Source organism: Vidua chalybeata, chromosome 4, assembly GCF_026979565.1.
Source record: "Vidua chalybeata isolate OUT-0048 chromosome 4, bVidCha1 merged haplotype, whole genome shotgun sequence".
In the NCBI taxonomy this organism is placed as follows: Eukaryota; Metazoa; Chordata; class Aves; order Passeriformes; family Viduidae; genus Vidua; species Vidua chalybeata.
Window position 1 is genome coordinate 47,264,475 of NC_071533.1, and position 15,509 is coordinate 47,279,983.

At 43.5% G+C, this 15,509-nt stretch overlaps 1 protein-coding gene across 4 annotated transcripts in view; it reads left to right on the plus strand.

Annotated features, from left to right (window-relative positions):
• Positions 1–15,509, plus strand: part of CORIN (corin, serine peptidase) — a 128,160-nt gene that overhangs the window by 1,211 nt on the left and 111,440 nt on the right. Inside the window, exon 1 of one of the 4 annotated variants that reach the window (XM_053941948.1) lies at positions 8–386. The exons of 1 other annotated variant lie outside the window; for it this stretch is intronic. In XM_053941948.1, coding sequence (XP_053797923.1) covers positions 105–386 — 282 coding nt within the window. In that variant the 5' untranslated portion in view covers positions 8–104. Of the gene's footprint in view, positions 1–7; positions 387–410; positions 517–692; positions 920–15,509 lie in introns of those variants that run through there. 2 more of the 4 variants (XM_053941950.1, XM_053941951.1) reach the window with 2 other exon arrangements.

Below are 15,509 nucleotides of genomic sequence, written 5' to 3' on the forward strand. Positions count from 1 at the left end.
CGAAGGGCGAACTCCGCGGCTTCTTGCCCCTTACATCATCTCTGGCTCGGGCTTATCTTGCCACCTGAAGCTCTTCGCAGCGTGACAACGCGTCCCTTAACCGGATGGGGGGATGGGGAGGGCGCAAAGCCTGTGCCCACTCCATCCGCCCTCCCTGGGGGACGGCTTTAGGGCGAAATTACCAAGTGGGCTGTCTCTCAGCTTGTCCCCAGGGGGTAGAGCCTTGTGTGCGAAAGGGGTGGGGATGTGGCTCTTTCTCGCGGAGGTTTATTATTATTGGGTGGAGGAGCGGGGAGGGGGAGTCTGCAGAGCAGACAAAATGCGAAGCCCTCCCCGCAAGTGTGTCTGTGCTGGAGGAGGGTGAACGCGGTTCGTCAGAGACTGAGGTAGAGAACGGTGAGGGGGCGGCCAAAGTGGAGAGGGGTCAGCAGCAGCCAGAGCATGCTCTCCACGCAACAGTTCCCTGCCCTGCCTGCGGAGGAGGAGCGCTACCGGCAGGTCCTCTCCGCCAGCCGGGTAAGGTGAAGCTCAGGGCGCTCCCCTCCTCGCGGGGGACCGTGGGCCGGGGGCCCGGGAGGGCGGCTGGCTCCGCCGCTCGGCTACGGGCGGGGACAGCGCGCTCAGGGGACACCCCCGGCCGCCGCCGGCCCTGGGGCAATTCCCGTGCGCGGCGCACGGCGTGCGCTGCCGCCGCGGGGCTGAGCGGTATAGGGTGCTCGGGCAAGCGGAGAAGGGGTAACCCCCCCTCCGAGCCCGCCGAGCTGTTGTAACGAGAGCGGACCCGTGGCTCGCAGGCAGGGACGGGGCCGTGTTCCCCGGAGGCGCGGCCTGGAGGACGGCCGGGGACAAGTGACCTGCCGCGATGGGGCCGTCCCGGAGCGCTCCTCTGTGCTCCTCTGTTCAGAGGCGCGGGCTGCAGGTGAGCCGCAGCCAGCAAGCGCTCGTTGTCGGCGTCTCAGGGAGAGCCGAGCGGCGCCCTCGCCCCCCTTTTCTCACCAAGCGCGGAAGATCAGCGGGGCTTCTGTGCCCGGTAAATGCTCTGCCGCTGGAAGGAGAGGGAAGGAGTTGGCCGAATCCGACGACAGGATTTGCAGGAGCAAAGTTTGGGCTTAATCTCTGTCAGGGCTGTCATGGCAGCTCCATCGGCGGCTGGGCCCCCGGGGGGCCGATGCACCGTGACCCAGGCGCGGTAGTTGCCCCCCGGCATCAGCGGGAGCTGGCTTTCTCCTTGCGTCGGCGCACCCTGGGGGCGGGTGGAGGGACCCCCACCCTCCTCTCACGGCTGTCCGGCGGGATGGTACCGCTAGCCGCCAGGAGGTTATCCTGTACAGGGTCACAGAGGGGGGCACTTAATCCTTCCAGGGAGAGCCGGCCTGTGTGGTTGCAAGTGTCCGGAGGGGATAGCGCAGGTGTGGTGCGGGCAGTCTCGCAGCACACACCTGTGGGGAGGGATGAGGGGCTCTGCCGCTCTTACGGGAGAGGCTGCCTAAGAGGAGGCGAGAGGGAACTTGCAGAAGCTGGCTGCTACGTTGGTGCGAGCTTGCAGGGTGGGTCCCCTGAGCCTGCCCGTCCCTCCGCTAGCCGGGCTCAGGTGTCTCCGCAGTGTCCCCGGCGCGGGTGCGCTGTCAGAGGGGCAGGCGCGGCGGGGGCCGCAGCTGTGCAGCGGGGCCGGTGTGGAGCCCGCGGCGAGCGAGCGGGAGCGTCCGCGGGCAGGGAGCGGCTGCTCTCGCTCTCGCTCCCGCCGGGGGGGACCGGCGGGGGCCGTGCCGGAGGGCTGAGCCTGAGGCGTGGCACTTGTGGAGAAGGCGACGGAGCTTCTCGCGCTGTCACACCGATCGTACGCGACCGAAATGGCACAGCGGGGCGTTTCACAAGTTTATAAACACGGCAGTATACTTCAGTAGTATCATCCCTCCGCTTGATTTAAAATGCAGAATCCTTGGATGCATTTCATGGCAGGCGATTAATTAATTAACTTAATTTACTAGCAGTCTGGTTGAGATTATGAAACTCTGAAGTGAAATCAAATATCTAGAGCTTTTAATGCATTCACGGGATCTCTTGGGAAGTTTTGGCTTTCAGCAGTAAGAGAATGGTAGTGGATATTTCCATATGGCTATGCACACCCTTTCTGTGTTCCTAAAAGATGGATCAGTCAGCAGGACGAAACTCTTTTGTACATTTTTGTAATGGATGTTCTAGTTGGAGATCTCTATTATAAGCTTCTTGGGTGCTGTGGCACATGGATGAATGAATGTATCACTGAGATAGTCCAAACAACTAAAAAGTTGTAATATAAGAAATTAGAGAACTGCTCTGCCTGTGTCCTATAAAAGCTGGTGGCATCCCCAGAGGACCTTGGACATCCAGGTTCTGTAGAAAGATGGAGACCTCCAGCTGAACAAGAGAATCCTAAACAGCGTTTAAACCTCTTTTAGCAATTAAATGCTCATGACTTTTTTTCCCCTCTTCCAAAGGCCATTTATGAAGTACCCCAACAGGCAGACAGGTCTTTCTGCCTGTGGAGAAGCCTGGCCCTCCAACCCCAGATATAATCCTCACTCAGAATGCATTTTTTAAGGAAGCCACCAGCACTCATTTTCCTGGGAAGGCTCTCGTGGTGGTGAGCCAGGCAGTACAGCACACGTTCCTATGTTAGAGGAGTCATGCGGCCATCAGGACAAAACATTGTTTTTCTGAGTCTTTTGGAGCTGGAACTATAAAATACTGAAGAAAACATTCACTTCCTTTCCACAAGTCTTAGCTGGCACTCGACTGTATCCAGATAACTTGAGTGTCCAGTGAATTCAAAGTATTGTATGTAGATGGTTATAAATGTGTCATGACTGGAGGTGTTCTGTAAAATGTGCACAGGGCAATTTTATATATCTCTGTTCTTGTTTGGCTGTTAATTATGTATTAGATGATGTCTACAGATACGAGTCAAAGCCAGTACTGTTAAGAGTGCCAGTAATTATTTTAAAATGTGAAATGTGGTTTTACTTGAATGTCGGAGTTGCCCTTTTTTAAATTTTTCTTTTCCTGCTAAGCTGATATACATGTTTAGGTCTTAGCACTCAGCTCCCTTGAGGAACATTACTGTCCTGGCATTGTATTAAGTCCATGTATTGCCAGACACATAATTTCTTGTCATTACTCACATAGCCAGACAAAGAATGTGTGCAGAGGCAGAGGTGGATAAGCACCTAGACAGAAATCTCATTTATCAGAAGGAGAATGGTCCTCTCACGTGAAGGTGAAACAGGCAAGGGAATTTTGGGATGGTTGTATCTGGCAAAGAAATCCAGCAACTCCTCCTCAACTGCTTTAACCAACAAATGGTGAACTGTAAACAAACCCTTTGTTGACAAGCAGGAAGACAACACTTCAGTGTGGCTAAGTGGATGTTTGAGCTCTGTGAATCTTTGCCATGCTGAGGCCCAGCAGATTCAGGTCATCCCAATCCAGGAGACACAATATAAGTACTACTGACACTTCCTTAAGATGTGGGAATTATAGCTTTGACCCCAAGTGGACTGGGAGGCCCTGGCTGCCAGGTCATTTGCTGTCAGGCTGAACAGATCACGCTGTTAAGGCAGTTACATACAATGGCACTATCTCCTACTGTGGTCAGGTTTTAAAAGATGGTGGTTATAGCTGCATTGTGTGGGAAGAGTCCTGTCAGCGTGTCAGGTATCCTTAGCAAGTGCTTACAAGGCCAGATGAATGTCTTGTTTCTGAATGCCCGCCAGGGTTTGGCAGGGGTGGATGTCAGGCCACTTGCAGCAGGGCAGTTTTAGACTTGTACTTGCAGCTTAGGTCCTTTCAAATGTGGCTGCCAGACACCTCCTGATACTTAAATGCCTTCAGGATGAAGCAGCTAAGTAAGCAGCAGGGCTTGAGGGGGGCAGTCTGATTACAGTTTGAAATACTGATGCTTGTAATCTGTCCCAGTTTCTTTCCCTACTGAAAAGAAACGGACCTCATAAATGGCAGGCTGGGTACATACAGTTCTCAGTGCCAGGAGAGAAGGGTAGTAGATAACCTGCTGTGAAGCGATGGATTGTCGTAGTAGGAGAAAGAAAGGTTAAATCCTCCTTGCAAAAGTCTTCACACTCAGAGTAGTGACTGAAGACAATATCCGGATAGCTCCAGCCTGACTATTCTCATTGCCTCTGAATTTTTAATTATCTTGGCTCTCTGCAGTCAGTTGTTGCCTTGCGAGCATGTGAAGTTTCACCTACAACTGTCCTGAGCCTCACTCGGGGTGCCGGGGCGTGAGAGCCCCCCCTCCACTTGCTGAGACTGCGGGGAGTGGCGTGGCCCTCACTCCCCGAGAGGCTGCATGAGTTAAAGTGGGGACAGAGAGGGAAGGAAGAGCGCCTGGGCTTTGTCCCTTTGGCTCTCGCGGCAGCAGCCCGTGTCCAGCGGGCTGTCCCTGTGTCCAGCGGGCTGTCCCCGTGTCCAGCGGGCTGTTCCCTCTCCCGGCCGCGGCCGCCTTGCCCGGCTGTGCTGAGGGGCGAGGAGGGGGCTGCTCCTGGGTGCCTCTCCCAGTCCTCAGCCCCGCGGCAGAAGAACACGATGCCGATCGCATCCTTTCCCTCAGTCCCCCGCCCTCTATAAATAACTCTGGCTGAGCTGACCTGTCAGATTCCCCCGGCAGAACGGATCCCCTGACCCGGGCCGCCTGCAGTGGAAAGTCTGAATGCAAAACATACCGTAGTAAAAATAGAGTGGCCGGGGAGCCCCGCCGGCAGGTCCCGGCGGCTCTCGGTGCCGCACCGGGCCCGGCTCCCGCTGTCCCCTGGGCGCGCCCGTCAGCACTGAGAGCTCCCCCCTGCTCCTAAATCTGTGTACACTTTAATGCCCCAGTGGTGAATGCTCTTCTCACTGTCAGATGGAATAATAATTCATTTTTGCTGTGGAACAGATAGTTCCGAGTAGCGTTTTTAATTTCAGCTTGCGTTTCTAACCAGCAAAGAGGAAAGAAATACAAAAAATGGTTAATTTCCTAAATGCAAAAATAAGAATGAGATGACTGTCTCAAGCAAGAGATTCTCATTTCAAAAAGAGGTGAGAATGTTGCTACCTCTGAAGTCTGAATTAGATTCCATCCTGTGCCTACCTTGTGCAGACAGCTGCTCCCCTGAAGGGATAGATGCTCCTTGGCTATGGTTTCAAGCCATTATGAATTAAAGCAGTGCTTGTAACTAAATTGTGCATATATTATTTCTGGTTGTTTTACCTGTGAAACTTGAATATCTGGAGGTTAAAGCCAGCAACAGACACCAGAGAATGCTGTCTGATGCTGCTGGTTCATCCGTGTCACAGTTGCTGGCCCTCAGTGCCTGGGGCACAGCCGACTCCTGGAGCGGTGGTGGTGTGGCCTCAGCCCCCAGCCAAGCACCACATGGCCACTTGCTTTCTCCCCTACCCCATCCTGTGGGATGGGGGAGAAAATAGAAAGAATGAGAAAGCTCATGGGTCAGGATAAAGGCTGGGAGATCTCTTTGTGATTACCGTCATGGATGAAACAGACTCGAGTAGAGTAAATTAGTTTATTAGTGATTAATAAATATTGACTGACTCAGATATTGTGAAACAAAAACAAAAAATGAAACGAAACACTTCAGGAAAATACCTCTCACTTCCCAGATTCAGCTTCACTCCAGACTCCTCTCCTTCCCCTTTGCTATCACCACAGGTGGCACTCAGTCCCTTCAGTGAGGCAACGAACAATGCAGGGAAGGACTGTGGTTCTCTTCTACTTCTTAATTCTTACTCATCCTCTGCTCCGGTGTGGATCCTCTGTAGGCTGCAGTCCTTTTAGGAGTATTTGCTCTACCATGGAGCACATACTTCTCTGACCTTGGCGTTGGCACTGCTGTTTCTCAGTCTTTTCCTGCTTCTCTGCCTGTGTGGTGTGTGTGCCCTTTCTTAAATACTTCTTCACGGAGGCACCACCAACTTGGCTGATGGGTTCAGCTGTGTCCTGTGGTGTGGATCCAGGTGGAACTGGACATATCTGGCACACAGCAGCTTCTGCTCTCCTTTCAAGGAGGCCAAACTTGCAGTCCCCTCACTGCCAGTAGCTTGCCACCTACATGGATGTCCATGTAATTGGGACAGAAGTGGTGGCCAGGGTACTGACCAGAGTAGCAGTGTTGCCTCTGTGGTTGTCTGCTTCCCTGTCCCTCTTCCCCTATCCCCGAATCATGAAGGGATGGAAATAATCCAGCCATCCTTTTGTTCCTTTTCATAATTTCTGTCATTAGAGTGGAACCTTTGCATCATCTGCTTGTTTGGGTGCCACACAGTTTACAGTTCTCTGTTTTTTTTGAGTTGTTCCCAGCGTAAGGTAGCTTTTTAGCACATTGACCTCTAGCAAGTGAATAGAGGCTGAAAATCAGATACTGACAGAGCTGCTTTTGAATGGTGAAGTTTGTGCTGTGATGGTTCAAGTGCTGCCCTTGGGGGACAGCTCCTGTAGGTCTGTGGGGAAAAAAGGCTGTCAGGTTGCATCACTGCAGGTGTTCCTGTAAGCTATTGCTCTTCCAGAATTCCAAGGCCAACTTTTTCTTGCAAAAGAAGTATTTTGTATATTGAACATTTAATTGATATTCACCTAGTCCTTTAAGGGAAAGGAAGTGAAGGTAGAGTTTCTTTTTTTTTAGGACTGCATCAGATTTCTTCTACTCCAATTCATGTGTTGTAGATCAGGCAGATTCCAATATTCAGTGTATGGTGCTTTTGCTTTGGGACTGGTTGGTAATTGTCAAAGTCTGTTTTTCCCTTCTTCTCTTCCTAAAATCTGTAACACTCAGTTTTGCCATATACAGAAACCGGTGTTTTAAAAACAAATGTGCTAGAATCTTTCAGAAATTATTTGTTTGATGCCAGAGAAAGATTTCACTTGGCAGTGATTTAGCAGTAGTAGTAACCGCCCAGAGCAATTCCTGCTGCTGTTCATCACCTCAAAAGAACTCCTAGTTTCAAAATAGTCTATACTGTCACTTTAATATTATTGAAAATTTCTTGATAAGATCAAAGATTCAGGAAGCATTTCCTAAGGAAAGAGACTCTCATTTTCCTCCTTTTCTGCCTTTGAGTGAAACAGTGAGAAATTGCTTATGTGCTCCTTGCATTTTTCATCTCACTAGTGATTTGAGAAAGCAGACAACTCTTTCTGTTGGAAATAAAACCTCTGGTAGGTAGCACTGAGGAGTTTTCCATCCCACATGTCTTGAGTCCTGCAGCTCTGCATTCATGTAATAGTACAGCAGATAGCTGTAATACACAATCATGTTTTCTTCTGACTTCTGTGGGACCATGGAGCAACATGGACATGTCTTCTATTGCTGCTGCTTTTGCTGTCAATTTTTTTGCTGGGTGGATTATTTTGCCTGTGTTGTCCTGAAACCAGTGGCAGCTAGAGATTATAGAAGCAGCACAGGCTGCGTTTCTCAGGCTTTTCCCAGCCTCATGCATTTTCACGTCTCCAGGAAGAAGCAGACAGCTGAGCCCTCCTTGCCTTAACAGCCTTTCCTTTTTTTGCCATGACACAGTATTGAGCGACAGATGTTGCTGAGAGATACTTCATTGTTTGAAAAAGCTAGTTCTGTGCATCTGCAAATTTTGCCTAAATGTATAACAGATCTGAAAGAATATTAGGAACTGTAGAGTAAGTCACTATCTTTCTTCTTCTCTTTTTGTTTTTCTCACATTGCCTTTTGATATGCAGCAACAGAAGAATTAAGTAGTAAATGGCTTTTCTTAAGCTTTTCTTAAGCTTCATTTTTTCCCTGCTCAGCCATTTTAAGGGTGTTAGCTTAAATAATTTGGAGTGCATGTAGACAAGCCTGGAAAGGAAGTCTGAAATGATGATTGAATGTGTTTAAAAGTTGTTAACAAATCCTTTTCCCTATAAAGTGAGAGATATGGAATAGTGTTGATGGTAGTCTGGATGGTTTGAGAATCCAGATGGTTTCCATTTGCTTTTTCCTTATCATAGATAGGATTTTTCTCTGACTCTTGGAGTTTTCCAAAGAAAATGTGAATGGAAGGAAATCTGGCATCTGTTCCAGGGATGACAAATTGAATATTCCTAGCCATAAATACAATAGAATTTTTACTTTTTGATGAAATAATCAGATTGTTATTGTTTCAGTGACTTAGATGGATGTTTTTATCCCATAAATCTTTATGTGATCCATAAAACTTCATTATTATGTCAAAGTCATAGTCACATACATTCACGAGTGTAAGTGCCTTGTTAACCCACTTAATCTTGAGTTTTCTGTATTGGCTCTTTTTTTTTTTTTTTTTTGGTAAGTTCAGCAACATTGAATAGGTTTTTAATCTCTAGTCACCTCTCCAGTTATTTCTGTATCAATGTCCTGGTAGTTTCAAAAAATATTCTTGTCTTTCTTTATTTTCTTTTTCTGAAGCAAAATGTTCAAAGATGACATGTTTCTGAACAAAGTGGTATCCTACTGAAAAACGAATGAGTCACCTCTAAATTTTTTAGGTAGTAGGTTATCAACCTTTGTGACATTGTGTAAATCCATTTTCATCTTTGGGAGGAGGTCAAATAAAAATCCAGCTATGCTGAATAAATGAGGCTTTGCTTTGACACTAAATCACATACTTTCCTTTGATTAATATTGCTGTTGGCCTTATCTTTGGTCCAAGGGTTAGTATCTTTTTAAATCACAATTCAGAAAAAAAGTCAGTAAAGTTAACATTATACATTCAAAACCTAAATTTTCATTTCTTCTAGGCAGATGTTCATAGCTGAAGAATAATTATGCATTTTTAAATGAAAATTTAATAAAAATGCATGAAAGATAAAGAGACAAATGCTTTTTAAAAGACTCCTGCAATTTTTTAAGCTTGCATTCTAGTTTACCATCCAGTTAATGTAATTGAAACTTCTGATTTGAAATGGGTTAAGCAATTGCATAATCAGCAGTAGGCATTGCACAGAGGGTTAAATCTACTGATGAGGCATTAACAGGAAAAAAAGGTATGTCCAATTATGAGCTCAAACTACCTTGTGTGGGATGGGGCTTCTGATGGGATCAGGCAGTGGGTGACTGATACACTGAATGTGAGCCACAGCACAGGCAGGATTTCTTTTTGCCCTTTCTAGTTTTCCAGGCTTCCAAGATTCTTTTAAGAGGGGGTTTTCCTCTAACAGTATCCCTCCAATCCCTTAAAATGTTTTTGGTTTTTTTTCCAATTTTTTTTATTGTCAGAAAGTAGGCCACTAAGGTTTTTCTGTGGGGTTTTTTTTTTTTTTAATGGTTTTCAAATTTGCCTTTCTTATGCTAATGGCTCTTCTGCAGACATCTGCTCATTGAATTCCTAGCAAGGCAGGAACCTGAAGAGGGTACTGTGTTACTCCTTGCTTGCTGGGTTGTGGTTCTCAGCAGTGTGTAGCCAGAGGCTTGCCATTGCTGTTCAGCGTGCTTAGCTCAATGCAATGAACATCTGGATAGTCTGTTAGAATAGTCTCTCTGTGTGTTCAGAAAAACAGCATGGCACTGTGGAAACTTCCATGAGTAATTTTTGCAAGCCGTAGCAACTTAAAGAAAACTAATAACCCCTAGAGCATGAATTCTGCATTAAAGAGTACTTTCCCCAGAACAATTTCCCACTGCTTGTGGAAGTGGGCTGAATGGATGTTCGTGTTCTGGCACTGAGAAATATCAGATATTGCTAACTATAGTCTAATCCTTAAAATTAATGCCTTTCATACACATTTCAGTTTTTAAAAAAATCTTTGCTGTCTTCCATATGTTTACTGAACCTTGCTCATTTTATGAGGAATGGCAACATCACACATCTTCACCACCAGCTATGAATAACAACAAAGAGAGAACTTAGAATTGTAGTAAGTTTGCCATCAGCTGTACTATTTCCTAATCTGAACATTCTTGAGAATTCAACAAAGTTCCATTGTAAATGTGGGAAGTATCCCCACAATAGTTTTAAGTTTTTATCAGTGAAAATATAAATAATAGTAACTATGTACAGTATATAAGTAAATATGTAAACAATTAACATTTATGCCAAAACAGAATCATTATTCAGCAGCACTTATTTTTAAAAATGAAGGGATTACAACATACTGGTATTTAAGAGTGATACTGCTGTTTTCTAGTAATGATGAATATCCTTTTTTCCCTGTTTTCTAATTCAAATTTTGAAGACTGATTTGTACAGACTGTATATGTTGGCTAATAGTGTGTCTAATTCTTATTTATAATGAGATGAAGATTGGAATCCAAGGGAATACTTTCTTTCACTTCCATCTTTTACATAAGATGTTAAGCATAGATTACCTCTAATGGAGAATCAAGGTCAATAGTTTGCTTCTCAATAGCTTTCTGATGTCTAAATAAAATATTTTTAGGGAGACCAATTATTAAATTATTTATGTTTATTTTGATATCAAATCAAAATAAAGTGTCTTTATAGTCCACTAAATTGCCAGGGTAGGACAGTGTATTCTTTCCCTGAAGAACTAGATGAAATGAGAATAAACTCCGAACTCCAAATTGCCTGGCCGCAGTGCTTGTGTCTGGGTGGCCAACTTACTTCCACCTCCCTCAAAACCTTCAGAAAGGGAAGAATGAGTTATGAAAGAGAAGTTGCACCAGAGGCAGGCTCTCTTAATTGAGTATACACTGTGAAGATAGTAACTTGGGTGCTGGCAACACCACTGGCAGCGCAGCATTTGTTTGTTATTCCAGATTTGGAAGCAGATTTGGAAGTGCATATTGGTGGCTCTGATAGCTGGTTCTTCCTCAGGCAGAAATACAGAGTGAGGGTGGATTATGCAGGAGGTGTCTGCAGTCACCCTGGACAGCACAGCAGGCACACACCAAAGGAGATCTCCCTTGGTAGCAGCAGTGAAGGGTTTCCCACACACAGGTGAGTGGAGCACCACAGGTGTGCCTTTGGATTTGGTCTCAGCAAACTTTCTGCTGGCTCGCTGAAACTGAAGCTGGAGCAGCATAAGAAGAGTGTTGTCATTGAATGTGGAGAGATATACCTGCATGTCACCTTGTCCCTACTGAGCTGCTCCTGCATACCTACTCATTTACTCAGCTTCAAAATTGTTTCAATGGCTCACAAAACTGCTGAAATTGTCGGGAGTCAAGAATTCCAAATTTGTGCAACAGAAATGAAGGAAAGAATACCCCATAAATATTTATAAATCTGAATTGGTGACTGACTTCTGGTGATGCCCAATTTGATTTTTGCAGCACTGTTTCTCAACCTGGATTAAAAACAGCTTGAAAAGTCTATCGAACAGAAGTGGCAGTGGGGCTATATGGTAGTGTGAAAGGCAAAACATCACATTATTTTACACCTTGCATCTTCTTCAACACAAATGAATCATCACTGACACAGTGGTGATGACACACACACTGATTTTAAGTGAAAATGTACATCAGGAAGATTAAATGTGTTTCAGGTTTATGCTTCAAGCAAAATAATCTGGCATCTAGCACCAACCAAATACTTTTGGGAAGATATGTCCAGCTTTATATAACATCTCTCTTAGTAGGATACTGTATATTTTGGATTGATTAATTTCATGGAAGAGAAAGGTCTGATCATCAAAATGAACTTCTAATTAATTATGTCAGCAATTTGTATTTTGTCTGGGGATATGGAATTCCTTGGGAGAAGTTACAAGATTACAGTGAACTTGAACTATCAGGAAAATAGTGCATTTTATTGGCAAATAACAACTTGTGGTAATAACATGCTTTTCACGTTTGCTGACTTGCTGTATAAAAAGGGTTGTTTGGGTTTTTTCTTGCCTTTTGTATGAAAAGGTGTTTGGGTTTGGGGTTTTTTTGCTGCTTTGCAAAACCAAAAAAACTGCTTTGCAGTTTTTTGCACTATTGGCACTAAATGGCACTATTTCCTTTTAGAATAACTATGATGCTACTGTTCTTCAATTTGTGTATACTAGAATTTGGGTACTACCTGTATTTGCAGACAAAAGTTGCTTAGTATCCAGTGTCTAATGCTGCCTTAACATTTATTAGTCAGAGTCAATTTCAGTTTGGCTCTCTAAGTCCTCTAACACTCAAAATCAAATATTTCGCAAGTTTTTGACAGTATGTGTTTTTAGCATGTGACTTTGTACCTTTGGAGGATTTATCTTACACTTTCTACTTGTTACAATGACTATTGAACTATGGTGTTATATTTTTTTCACAATAAAGTAGTCGAATGGAGGTGCATTGCTGACTCCTAGTATTCATGTAAACAGGACAGAACTAATAAAAAATGTAGGGCATTTTCAGCTTCTGTTACTCATTACCAGGCCTTTGAATATTATGAATTGATCAGAAAAGACTGTAAGAATGAGTATGGTTAAATTTATATATATATATATATGTGTGTGTGTGTGTGTGTGTGGTGTTCTGTGCTTAAACACTGACACTTCATATGTTCAGTTTTTGCTCTGTAGCCATAACAGGTGGGAACCATCTTCCTCTAATGGCAAAGGGAAATCTGTAGTGGCTGGTATAGTCGTGTCAGTCCAGTATCTAGAGATTTAAGATCAGCATCATAAAAGCAGATGAAATCACAAGAGCTGACAACTGAGCAGTGCTTCAGCATTACAAGAGGAACAGTATCAAGGATACGGAAAGAGCTGCAGATGATTTTTGTAATCTTACATAATTATTGCTTGGCTGGATAATAGATTCCTCAGTGGCATTATGAGGACTTCTGATGACAATGGCATTATGAGGTCACCTGTTTACTGGCCCCTGACATTATTTCTGCATTTCATGGTAGTACTTCCTTCCATTTCTTTCCATTACAAACACTAAATAAATAATGCTTTGGTGTATGGCTTGCTGAAGATAGATTAATGTTTCTGATCTAAGAGGTGTCTTCTACATTTCTGTGTAGAGACCCATCCTGCACAGAAGATACTGACAGTAGGCAATTAGCCCTAATGATACTTCTTTATTGGGAGAACATCTGTTAGTTCTGTGGTGACAACAGCAGGAGATATTTTTGTCAAGTGCTTATACCATGATTCAGGCTGTTTTATAGACTAGTAACTTAGATACTTTTAGTATCTAAAGGAAAATTGCATGCTGCCATAGGCTTTTCGCCCGTAAATCTTAATGTAATCTGTCATTTCTCTGCTTTAATATGACAGGCATGTTATTGAAATGACAGCCATGAGATCAAGATCCTTTCCACGTCTTGCAGAAAATAAGCTGTGAATTTTGGTCCAATGAATTTTTAGTCTTTTTGTAGTCAGATGGGACTACACACTCTTTTCCATCTTACTTTTTTCTTCCCTGTGTGGTTCCAGAAAATAAACTGAGCAGTCTGATCCAGCAGTTCTAGATAAACCTAGAATTAAAAAAAAAAAAAATGCACACTGAAATTAGCTCAGACTTTCTTTTTAGTCTATTTCCTTTATTACAGTCATTACCAAAAGAATGCCACTCAGGTAAACAGCGGTTAATGTAGTTTCATTAGGGACAAAACTTCTTAGCTGTCAGAAGAAATTTTCTGATGTTTTTAGACATCCTCTCTTCTGACTGTTTTCTTGTTAAATACAAAACCTGTTTGTATTAAAAGCAAATGACTTGTTGCCTTAAAAAACAAATACCAATATTTCCTAACTGTAGTGCACATAGTATTTAATTCAGAAAAATATTTCTTAGATTGAGTTTTCTAACAACAGTGGTTGGAAGAGAACTTGCACCAGTGTTCTTCAAGTATTGAGAATGTGTTTTTAGTCCAGTGCTATAGATTTTTGACTAAATCTATTTTATGCTGAAATCTTTAGCATTTAGGGTTGATTTCTTTCAGCGGGCTCCTCAAGGATTAAGTCTTCTTGTCTTTCCTTTGGAAAGGGAGATAAATGTGTATGTACCAGATAACTCAGTCTGAGAGACCTAGAGAACGTGTCAGAGAGTTGAGGGAGACTGGTTTCTTCTCTCAGCCACTAACCTAGAAGCTTGAAGTGAGCCAAGGAATAAGCATTTTGCACCGCTGTTTCCTCCCATATGCCCATTTTTATCTGATGATTCCATTATTTATGTCTTCAGTCTATTATTTGTTCCTCTATTCCGTTATTTATTAGAACTGAGGGAACAGAGCACATTTGCAGTTTATGCAGATGCCATTGTCATACTAGAGCACTTCAAGCTGGTGCATGTATTCTTTGTATATTGCAGTGTTTGGTGGCAAGAGAAAAAGAAATACTGTCAGGGAATATACAAACAGTAGGTGTAATGCATTCATGTTTATCTATAGGAAACTTTATCAAATTCTCATTGTTGATACAGGAACCAGCAACACTACCTCTACTTTTAGTTCATATTCATCAGAGAAATTGACAGAAAAAAACTAATGTAGATGTTCAAGTGATGGAAAATGGTAAAATTGGAAAAATGAAGTTTATACTTGCATAGTCACTGATGAAGATTTAAACAGGTGTATTGTTTTTCCTGAGGTCTTTTCCTGTAGAAGGGAAAAATACAACATACTGTTTACATGCCTGTAAATATTTACTTTGCTGTTCACATGGTGCTTAGAGAAGCATGTCTTTAACAATACAACATTCTTTTCTTGAGCAGTTACTGAGAGTAAATTTGGATACAACAGCCCATTTTAAAATCCGTGGCAGTGAGTTGTCAATACAAAGATGGAGATTTATTGCTTTCGGGAGTAGACAAGAAAAAAAATGTTTGATGTTCTCATTTAGTATTGAACATTTATGTAAAATAAGTAGTATTTACAATGCTAGTAGACTTTAGAAAACATTTCTCACAGAAACAGAGCATCAGCAGAAGCTCACTGTTTTAAATGGCACACATTTAATGTTTCTGCTAGGTTAACTCTAAGGTATATATACGAAGTGGTGATAACTGCTGTCAGTTAAGCACTTGTGCTTGAGATTATTGAGATCTCATGTACCTCCAGAATAATCAATGTCATCCCCTCCTCACAAAAAGAGTCAAAAAGTGATAATGGATACTATTTCTGAATGTTTTCTCAAATATTTGAGAACAAAAATTTTGTTCTTGCTACGTTTTTACTCCTAAGATAAACTCTTTGTGGAGTCACAGGTCAGAATTTACTTTGTATTAAACTGGGTAGAGTTGGACATTCCTGCTTGACTTGGCAAGAAGTGGATCTTGGTTGGGAGTGATTTCTTTAGAAAAATTAGCTGGATCTAAAATTTGTCTTGAAGAAACTAAGAATCAGCTCCTGAGTGCCTTGATCACTGGGCTGTGTAGTGATGGTCCTGCTACTTGTTGTCTGGCCCAGAAGAACCAGGTTCTTTTTTACAGAATATCATTATTTCAAGGCATGACATGCTCTGATTCAAGAGGTGTCTGTGTTCATGTGGTTGTGATAGTCTGCTCAGTTGTAGATTTGATTTTTTAACTGCTTCAGACAAAAGAGGGTATTTAACTCAGTTTCCTGTGGGAGCACTGCATCTACTG